The sequence below is a fragment of the Coptis chinensis genome, chromosome 7 (assembly GCF_015680905.1).
Source record: "Coptis chinensis isolate HL-2020 chromosome 7, ASM1568090v1, whole genome shotgun sequence".
NCBI classification, from domain to species: domain Eukaryota; kingdom Viridiplantae; phylum Streptophyta; class Magnoliopsida; order Ranunculales; family Ranunculaceae; genus Coptis; species Coptis chinensis.
Genome location: NC_141462.1, coordinates 86,757,374 through 86,768,946, shown reverse-complemented (window position 1 = coordinate 86,768,946; position 11,573 = coordinate 86,757,374). Strand labels below are relative to the sequence as shown.

At 33.7% G+C, this 11,573-nt stretch overlaps 1 protein-coding gene across 1 annotated transcript; it reads left to right on the top strand.

Moving 5' to 3' along the window:
* Nucleotides 1-343: 343 nt before the first annotated feature.
* Nucleotides 344-10,223, top strand: LOC147489626 (serine/threonine-protein phosphatase 7-like). Its single transcript, XM_086574691.1, has 8 exons — nt 344-713; nt 1,830-1,882; nt 4,978-5,166; nt 5,271-5,771; nt 6,041-7,224; nt 7,983-8,097; nt 9,633-9,708; nt 9,832-10,223. Exons 1-5 carry the CDS (start codon nt 344-346, stop codon nt 6,344-6,346), a joined length of 1,419 nt encoding a protein of 472 aa, XP_086430817.1. The 3' UTR covers nt 6,347-7,224; nt 7,983-8,097; nt 9,633-9,708; nt 9,832-10,223.
* The last annotated feature ends 1,350 nt before the right edge of the window (nt 10,224-11,573 follow it).

Sequence of the window (11,573 nt, the reverse complement as noted above, 5' to 3'; positions counted from 1 at the left end):
ATTGTTTACTCGTATTTTCAATCATCTTAACCATCATGTACCATATTTTCAACAAAAAGTTAATAATACGGGTAAGTTTAGGATTCACTCAAAAATCAAAGTAATTGTTGCTATACAAATGCTTGCTTATGGGTCTCCAGCTGATCTAGTAAATGATATGTTACATGTTTGTTGAGCCAACTGTTCATGAATGCATGCGCTATTTCTATGATGGAATTATTAGAATTTTTGGAGGTGAATACTTGCGCAAACCAAATGCTGTCGATATTCAGCGTTTGCTTGAAGAGTATGAGGAACGCGGATGGCCTGGAATGCTAGGAAGCATTGATTGCATGCACTGGCAATGGAAGAATTACCCATCCGCGTGGCAAAGGGTCTCCACCGCCATGTGCATAAACCAACAGTGATTCTGAAGGCGGTTGCTTCTCGTGACACGTGGATTTGGCATGCTTTTTTTGGAATGGCGAGTTCTCACAATAATCTTAATGTGCTTGGCCGCTCACCAATATTTGATGATATAGTCAATGATGAAGCTATTCCTTGTAACTACACTATGAATGGGTATCATTATGAGATGGGCTATTACTTGGTTGACGGTATATATCCTAATTATACCACATTGATTCAAACGATTTCTAAGCTGACTGTTGCACAAGACAAATATTTTGCAAAGAAGCAAAAAGCTGCAAGAAAAGATATAGAGCGGGCATTTGGTATATTGCAATTGTGTTGGGCTATTTTAGCGAATCCGTGCAGGTTATGGTATTTGGAGACCATGGCTACTGTTATGAGAGCTTGCATTATTTTACACAATATGATTGTGGAAGATGAACACGAAACAGATATCCCATAGTATATTCGTGATTATGAAATGCCAAGTAGAAAAGGTGCATTTGAAGATGAACGCCACTTTGTTCTATCTCGTTGGGCATTTAGCGTCGAGAGAGTTCGTTCAAAAGTTGTTCATGATAGATTGAAGAATGACTTGGTCGAGCATTTGTGGAGTAGGCGTGGGTAGCATGGGCAGCGTTGATTTATATTTCTATTTGGACTTCATTTGAACTTTGTGTTTATTTATCATTTCAATTTCTATGTATTTGTGCTTCAAGTTTATTTCTATGTATTTGTGGTTTTATGAAAGAATTTGTGTATATGAGAATTTTGAAAATACAAAGTAGACTCTGCTGAATTTTTTTTTGAATGATAAAAAATATCAACTTCAAATTAAGGTAACTCAAATTAAAAGAAAATATTCAATTAAAGTACATTCTAATTAAAATCAAAATACAAACTCAAATTAAAATACGTCATAAATTAAAAGACATATGTAGGAAGTAAATCATTTAGACTATGCACTACTTTGACTACTACCAATGATATTGGCAATTCGATTCTTCATTTTTTGTAAAATTTCTGCCTTTTTGAGTTGCCAAATTTCGCGCTCATCTTCGGATAATCCTTCTAATTTCATTTCTAGTATTTTAGCATCATTTTCATCTTCTCGAACTCGGAGCGCATCTTTTTTCAATTGAAGTTTTTCTTCTTGGATTTGGAGCTTCCAATCCATCACATTTTTCTTCAATTGAAGTTTTTTGGATTCCATCTCATCTTCTTCAATTGTCTTTGAGCTTCCAATTCATTGCCTTCTTTGGTGGTTTTAGAAAGTTCCACAAGAAAATCATCAAGTTTCTTAGCGGATTCCTCCACTTTAGAATCACATTCTTCTTTCTCTTTTTGCCTTCTTCTTTTTTCTTCTTTCTTTCCAATAGGCCTATCCTCAAGCCCATCAACTTGGTGTGGATCATAATTCATTGGTTGAGTTGTCGCAGTTGATATTGGAACTGATGAACTTCCTTCCCCACTGTTTGACTTCGACTTTTTGGTGGGTCTCAATTCATTTCTCAATTGTAGCCTCTTCCATTTGGGTGAGTCTTTCACCATATTATAGCATTGTATCCACTTCTAAACCCCATTATGCATCCCATATGTATTTATTGCTTTCTCAACCTACCAATTAAGAAAAAACTAAATTAGAATTGAAAAATGTATTTGTGAATCAAAATAACAAATAAAAATAAATATTTACAATCATATTGTCATTATAGCCACTTGGAAGAGATGTTTGAATCTTAGAAAGAATAGCATGGAACTTGTTGATATTAGCTTGAATAAGAGTCCTAGCGGTGTTTCATGCCCGTGAAGTTGCGTTCGGTCACTCTTCCTAGATTTACATGAAATGCATTTAGAATCCTACTCCAAAATTTGTTTGACTTTTGCTCACTTCCTACTACACCATCTTGACTAACTTGTAGCCAACTATTGGTGAGAGCAACATCTTCTTCTTGTATCCATGAAGCCCCTCTAGATTTTGTTTTTGGCTCTTCACTAGTCATTGTGGTTTAGAGTAGAGAGTAGAGAGTAGAGAGTGGAGAATAGAAGTTAGTGTAAATCCTATTGTGTGAGTGCTTCAATTTATAGTGAAAGAAAAATATAGCCGTTTTATGCCCGTTTAAAGCACGCGGTGTTGTAAACAACACACGGTTTTCGCAAAACCGCACCATAAAAAGCCCACTGTCTATCCCAAGCCCATGCGGTGTTCGAAAAACCGCGAGAGAAATTTGATACATCACCAAAGCAAACACCAAATTTTGGCCGATTTGGTGTTTGCTTTGGTGTTTTCATCAACATGTGTCTCTCCTAAATATGAAAAAACACCAAATTATTAAAAATTTGGTGTTTGATGCTAGGATAGTATCTCACTTAAAGATGCTCTAAGCCCAACAACCAATCCAACCTCATGTTGAAACCACCGGATCGTTTGAGTGTACATTCAAACGGTCTCGCCATGTCGTTTCAGTATATACTCAAGCGGTATGCGCGTGTCGTTTGAGACAATGTTTGTTGATAGCTTTCGAGTCATGGACTGCGATTTTAGGTTTTTTTTTTTTTTTTTTTTTTATTTTTTATTTTTAGATGAGCCAATTAAGATTTTTTTTTTATAAATAATAATTTTTAATAATCAAATTTTTGTTTTTTTAATTGTATTTTTTGGGTTAACTAATTAACTCATCCGAGGGCACCTAATCTATATATATCACGAGATGAGAACAATTAAGATCGGTGTTTTTTCAAATCTTTAAACCCCCATTAACATCTCGATAGTATGATTTTTTGAATTCTAGTTATAATCTAAAAAATAATATAAAAATTAATAATAAAAAATGAATGAATTTTCTAAATTATTTTAAATAATATGTTTTTAATTCTAATTTCAATTTGAGAGAGTTTTTGGTAAATTGTTTTAAAAATGAGGGGCTGATTAGAATAATTAAGGGAGGTGGTAATAAATCATAAAATAGAGAGATTACAAATACATTCCTCCTAAAGATCCCTATCATATAGTGTAGAGATATATAAAAGCTCGCGCACATTCTCTCTACTCACCATATCGTTCCATTTTGCACCCCGAGCAATATGATTGGCTCCTAAAAAATCGGATGGAATAATAATTTTCCCCAAATTTATTTAAATCTCCTAATCTATTTTAATTTTCTATGCACTCCGATTTTTTTTTTTTTTAACAAATTAAATAAAGGGTTTATAACTTTCTAAAAAATAATATTCGTTTTAAAAACATTAGGAGGGTCCTCATAATTTCAAAATAATCGCAGCATTGGCACCGTGATTTTGTTTTTTTAACAAAAGCGAATGTCCAAATCAATGAGTTAGGATCAAGGGTTATTAGTGACTAACTTGAGGTTTTTAAATTCGATCGGCAATTTTAAATAACCATGAATTGAAATCATCAAAAATTGAGATTAAGGATCTACCACGACAAAGAAAGGAGAGACTTCGAGGGATTCCTAAACAAGTTAGATTTAGGCATTTAGCATATCAACCAACAAGTGGGGATTTGGTTGCTAAAGAACAGGATAGATCCAGTCGGTCGCGAGGTAGTTTTGGTTTGGTGAACCTACTAGGGAACAAAAACTCTAAAGACAACTACTTTCGAGTTGGATATATATGAAGTCAAAAATTAGATATTGCATATGTAATGTAACTAAACATAAAATACAAAGGATATGAAATAAAACCGGAGATATATAATGGAAAATGACAAAAACAAATTGAACAAATGTTCCAAGATCTTTCAAGTTTATAGTAAGTATTAGATATATAAAAATTTCAACGATAAAAGCTAACCATCTTTCTTTCTACTCCCTTGATTCAACTAGTGTCATAGGAAACCTCACCATCTATAAGACCTCTTTTCCCACCCCGGCCGGAGAGAAATAGATTGAAATTTTAATATGGATTGGCTCGTATGAAAAATTGGATGGAATAATAATTCCATGGTGACAGGGTTGGAAAATTGGTAGGAATTTATGGTTGGAGTTCCCGTGATGATAATTGTTGAGGTGGAACTCCTCAAATTTTTTTGGAAGAAAAATAATAATCTATTTTGAACAGGGCTTTCTATGGCGATAAATTGGAATTTTACAAAAATAACAAATTAAATAAACCTTATACAAATTCTGACCAAAACCAAGCCCGTCAAATTTTTGGACTTTTAAATCGATATCATCGAAATAAAATTTGTATTGGATTTCAAAATCGAAAATTTCAAAACTACCATTGTCTCTTCGCTTCTTCCATATCAAGCAAAGCAAGAGTTCACTATTAAAATGGGGCCAAAATAGCCCTTAAATAAACTGCAAATCCAAAAGCGTCAAAAACATTGTACCAGATTATTCTAAACAGTTCATGAGAAAAAAAAAATTGATTCAGTTGCCTGAAAAAAATCTTCAGTTGCCTATCTTCCATCCATGTTTTACCCAACACGTACCAGATTATTATTTTTAGTATATTCATCTTAAACCCGGAAAAGAAAAGAAACAGGAAGGTTGTTCTATCAAATGGTGGACGTTGGAATATCACCAGATGTGCATACATATAATATATTAGTGGTTGGAATAGAGGTTTGGCATTGTATGTGGCGACAATTCAACTGTTGTCGTTGTTGGTGATGTTCATGGCCAGTTGCATGACGTCCATTTTCTTTTCCAGGATGCCAATTTTCCGTCTCATAATCGATTCTTCGTGTTTAATAGCGACTATGTCGATCGGGGAGCTTGGGGTTTGAAACCTTTATGCTTTTATTGGTCTGTAAGATATCTTTATTTATCCATTTATCAAGCTTTCAGTGGTATTGTATTTTACCCAGCACATTTGCTCCTTTAATTCTTTTTGGCTCCTCAATTGCTATGTAGGTCTTTATGCCCCATAGAGTATTTCTCCTTCGAGGGAACCATGAATCAAAGTATTGTACATTGGTTTATGGGTTTGAGCAAGAAGTGATGGCTAAATATGGGGATCATGGAAAACATGTTTATCGAAAATGGTTAGGATGCTTTGAAGGGCTTCCGTTGGCCTCTATTATTGCTGGACATGTTTATACTGCTCATGGGGGACTTTTCCGCAGCACATCGGTTACCTCATCAAAAAGAACCAAGGGTAAGAAGGGTCGTAAAGTAATCAATTCGGGTGCAAGAAGGTTATCACTTGGTTCTTTGGAGGACTTATCTAAAGCAAGGAGATCAGTCATTGATCCACCTTGGGAAGGTATCAACCTGATACCTGGTGATGTGTTATGGTCTGATCCATCAATGAGCCTAGGTCTTTCTCCCAATAAAAAGAGAGGTATTGGCCTGTTATGGGGCCCTGATTGCACTGGGGAGTTCTTGAAAAGATATAACTTAAAGTTGAAGCTCGTATTCCTCTATAATTGAAATAACTTACATGTTATTGTTTTGCTTATTGATCGTATTCTCTTCCATTGTTTTTCTTTTATTTCATTCTCTGTGTTGTTGATATGTTATAATGACCATTATTCTGGTAGGATAATCTTAATTCAGCCCCTCAAATAAGTACACAGACAAGACATTTGATATCCCTTTATGCATGTTTTCCTCCACATTTCAGAATGTGAAACATACTTACGATTGCTGTTGTAATGCGGATTCTGTTCCTAAAATTACAGTTAATTATAAGATCACATGAAGGCCCAGATGCGAGGGAAAAAAGATCTGGCCTTAAAGGGATGGAGCAGGGGTACACAATTGATCATGAAGTTGAATCTGGGAAGTTAATCACCCTTTTCAGTGCTCCAGATTATCTGATTGAAGACTACTGTTTACAGGGAAGAATGGAAGAGGCAAAAGGTGTTTTTGATTCAATGGTTGATGCAGGTCTTGAACATTCTGTTTTTAGCTTTAAAATATTGATCAATGGCTATTGCAAGGTTAAACGAATGGATAGTGCCGTCCAGCTATTTAAGGATATGTAATGCACGGGGATGACACCAGACACCACTTCTTATAATACACTTATAGGTGGATTTTGCAAGGTCGGAATGTTAGGTGAAGCAGAAAACTTGATCAATGAAATGATTGAACGGGGTTTAGCTTGAGATGATGTCACATTTAATATCATCATTCAAGGATTCTTGCTGAAAAAGAATGATACTAATAAAGCAATGCACCTTCTAAAAACCATGACCAAGAAGGGTTTCTCACCAAATGCAGGAACTACATCGATGTTACTGGACTTGAACGCATAAGGTGAACCAGATTTCAACTGCATACAAATGCTTCTTTAATATTTAGTTGTTGCCAAAAGGCTGAGGCAGAGGTGAATCAAATTTTTACCACATACCATTCATTTCTTGGAGTACTAACTAGATTATTCTACATTAATTATTTGCGCCTTAATTTTCGTTTATAATCTTCCTCGAAGGAACTAGGTTATTGTGAATTTCTACGTTAGTTGCTTTACTTTTTTTTTTTAACGTAATATCATTTCATGGGAATAATGTATTTCTTCCTCTTTGTTGAATTGTTGTTCACTACTGGGTCTCTTGGACATACGCTCTGCCTCTGTTCTCTATAACTTTACTCTGTCATTCTATCGATTGTGTCTTTGCTAGAGTTTTGTAATGTTACAACTTACAACCTATGTTGCAATCATTAACAATCTTTGGTAACATTGAATGATGACAGAGGTCTTGAAACTGCTATGATCGTTGAAGATAGTTCCCCTGATGCCACTTTCATGGCTTTTCTAAATCTGAGCAATGGAAGGAAGGGGCCAATTTGTTTTGGTGAAACATCAATATGCGGAATCTTACCTGGTTTATGTACATTCAAAAAATTAAGTTTCTATAAGGTCTCCACCTACCTAATTTGTTTCTTCCATGTTTTAAATACCAATAGTGTTCGACTTTCAAGTTGCTGAATATTTGTTTGAGACCGCCATGGTTATGTATTTTCAAACCGTAGAAATGGTTCTTTGATGGGTATTTCATTGGCTTCAATTATACGTTAATGTCATTTAAGCAAAGTGAGAAGTATTGTATACTGCCAAAGACAATATTGATTTTTTTTTAGAGAAATATTGTATACTGCCAAAGAGAAAATTGATTTTCTTTAATTATACTTTAGATCATAGTTTAGAAATTGAATGCTGGTAAGTTTTTCACGTAGATATAATTCTTTTAGAACCGTCAGAATTTTGAACTTTAATATGCGAGGGCTTTAATTTTGTAGTATTTTCATGGTAAGAACATCGAGCAGTAACAAATCAAAGGCTCAACCATTGCCTATGAGAACCTATGAAAGATTAGATGATCTCTGGTAGTATACAATACATGTGAGTATGTGACACAAAGGGGGAGTTGCATTTTTGGACATTGTTTTCCTTAACGACTTTTAGCTTAAGGGAAAAACTTGCAGAATGTTTCATTGTAGTCTGTATATAACCAAATCATTTGGAGGACTTATATTTTTTCTATTTTTATTTTCTTAACTTCACATAGATACAACTTTCTTATGTGAAATATAAAACATTTTTGTATTAACTAATTCTATCATGAGTAATATATATTGCATATTTTCAGATCTGAATTGTTGGTTTGTCTATTGTAGGTTGCTCCTAGCCTCCTACCAATTGGAGCGGGTGAACGTGAGCTATGAGAACCCAAAACACAAGATTACTGTTGTCCTAACAAAGGACAATGAGAAATGGTGTGCAACATTTTAGGTAACAAGATCATTCATCAATAAAATAATATATTGAATATTGTTAGTATCTCTTGAAAAAAATATATATAAGCTACAAACCAGTGTATATCAGTTTTGTAGCATCAAAATTAATGCAAGATATACCACAATATCCATTAAATATAACGTAACTGTTTTAGCTATATTGAAGTATAGGTTGTGTTGGCTCTATCTTTCCTTATTAGTACTTTGTAATATTAGATGGTATTATTATTCGTCAATAGGCATATATATTTGATGCACTGATGGAGCTAATATACCGAATCCCTATGTTCGCATATTGTTTATTCAAACATTAATGAGATAGGCAGCCGAAAGAGTGTTATGAATAGTGACAATTTATTGTTCAAGGAAAGACCAGTTATGATGGTACGTCAACTAACCCTATCAAATCCAAGTGCATGTCTTCTACTTGGAATTGTGCGATATGTGTTGAGATAGCTCATAGTTGTAAGGAGCTAGGTTTCTCTATCCCTTGATTACAACATTACTGAAAGCATTGTTACCTCATTATGAGTGATGGATCTAGGAGGACTCCGTTATACAGTAGTAATAGCTAATTCAAATATTATAAGTCTATAATGAATGCTTGAATCTATAAGGATTTGTGCCCCCAAACTTAGATGCCTAGATCCATCTTTGGTCATTAGCTTATATTTTTACTCTTTTTATTATTTTGATATAGGTAGGAGAATATCATGATATAATGAAACGACAGTGTTATGTGTATTTGTACAGACAAAGGCTGAAAAGACGTAAAACTCACTCAATAAACTTCTTAAATACTTCAATTAGTTTAATAAGCTACAACATAGCCAAATTTTCTTATTTCTATATGGACGAAAATGAATTTTATTAGATGGATATGTTTTTTTTTTTTGTTGAATACTTTTGATATGTATGCTAATGACTCCATTGCAAATATGAGGACTTTCTTATCCAAAATATACAATATCTGCATTGAATGATTTACCAATATCAGAAATTGTTGCAACATTTTATTATATATATTATTATTATTTTATCTATTGGTTATTTTTTTTTTTATTTGATTTCAAGGTGGTATTCCATATTTAAATGTAATTGTTGTGCGCAAGTATGACTAAATGGTTTACGTGTTGAGATGGTGTCAAACTCCTTACATTGATTTGGATCCAAACAAATGAAAAAAAAACAAAATACTCCACCCACCAAAGCAGCCAAAGCTTACGTAGCAAAAAAAAAAAAAAAAAAAACCCCAATAAATTTTGATCACTGGTAATTTGGAATGCTTTCAATCCAAGTTCCAACACAATGCGTCTCCTCGCTAGACATTCTGTTACTCCAGTCAGTGCACAATCGATTTTTTTTTTTGCAACTCACCACAATTAATTAGTTGTTGTCATCTCAAAATGGAAGAGCACCCATTTTGTACTGAGTTTTGGTGTAGTTTCTCATCCTTCTTTCACATTCCTATCTATTTTATCAATCTTATTGATTAGGCATTCACCAATTTTTTGTTTCAAATGGTTGAAGGATAAAAATTGGATAAAAATTGAAGATGGAAGAAAACACAATTACGACGTTCATATCACTTTCTCTGAAAGAGCAGGTATTCTCCTAACTTTGATTAGTACTTTGATTTTTAAATTTGAGAAAAGTTAAAAATTTAAGAAACAAAGAGTGCAGTTTTTTAGAACTTTGATTTAAGGGTACTGATAGTTGCAACCTGCAGGTTTGGAATGAACGGTCTTGATGTTTTGGACAATGTGATTTATGCTAGAGCCTATAACACTGATCACCAGTACATCAAAGGCTTTTGCTAGAAGCAGCTTCAATGATGGTAGAGACCAAGTCCGTTACTCCCTGGATGTAATTTTTCCTTTTTCAATTCCTTTTATCAGAAAAAAAAAAAAAAAAAAAAAGGGGGATCTTATATCCTTCTTTCCCAACCTTCTACATATTATAGATGGTGACTTTGTCTAGATCCCTTCTAAAGAACAAAACAGACTCCTCTCTAAGACTAGGCTACCATCACATTTATGGAGGTCATGCAAACTCTAATGGGTTTAAGTCCCCATGTATTCTTTGTTTCATTTATTGTCAAGTGTGGTAGCTATATAGTCCTATGTAAATGAATCGTTTGAATTTAAGTTGGGAGTTGAGATTGATTGAATTAGGTGAGAAGGAAAAAAAAGACCAGATCAAAGTTCTTTAGGGACTACTATTTAAAATATAATTGTTGGTCTTTTATGAAGCCGGTGGATCTTCAAAGAGAACTTGGTGATGAAGTTCAACTGGCCACTTTAGCAGGATTGGATACTGCGATCTTTGGCCCAGGTGAGTTATTACTTGATCAAACTTAAATATTCATTCTATGTTTCATTTGGGATACCCTTGGTTATCGATTCCATGATGGCCCCTATAAAAATTTTGTGACATAGAATGGTTCACGAGTTTACATTATGTACATACATCAGGCAATTCATTGTTTCTTTTCCCATCTCCCATCGATGAAGATTCACTGTATCAATTTCTAATTAATAGAAGCATGTAGAATGAGATGGCGTAGACTGTAATGTTAAGAAAACAAATAAAATTGAACAAAATGTGATCACATGTAAGATTGGCTGACCAAGTGATTAGATATAGAGTAGTATTGTTATGTTTCTATAATAGTGAGCAAGAGAAAGTTACGTCTTATAACCAAAGCATAACTAAATGGCAATGCCAAATTTAACTAAATGACAGATCTAAATACAGAAAAATATTCGGGATGATGTAATTTTAGTTTTCCTTTTGAGCTTAGTTCCCATGTTAGTTGTGTTGCATATAATTGCATTGTCGAGGATGCAACAACAGCCAAAGGGTTTCTACTTATTATAAGGTGGCTAGAGTATAGAGTAACAGTATTCTCTCTTAACATATTTGTAAATCCAATTCATTTTGAAGACGATACTTTAATTTTGCTAAATTTGGTATCAAGGTTTTAGTTTCGTTAAAGCATTCTGTCTCTATTTATCTTTTAACGTGATATGCAATTATTGGGATCCGTAACCTCAAAGTATATGATTTTGTTATGCAGGTAGTGATTGTTCATTCAATTAAGTCCACCACCTCACGCTGATATTGGGATAATATGATAATTGGGAATGCCTATCATCACAGTTCATCAGGTACATCATTTTTTTACTCCTTTAGGTAACTAATTTGTTATTTTTGCAATTTATCTCAGTAAAAAAAATAACTGTTAAGTTTGCTTCAATTGACCATTAAGGTTATTTGATAGTTCTGTTTTTATGAAGGAGTTAAGACCTTGATTTCAGTAGGCTTAATAGTAAATTAAGTATCTATTGGCCTTCTTTCATAGACAACGTACACTCCACATATTTGTGTTTGATGGTTTGATAATATTAATTTATGAGAGGAGTTCCTGTGTGTTTTGGGAAAATGGGTATTTAGGACAATCTTAATTGA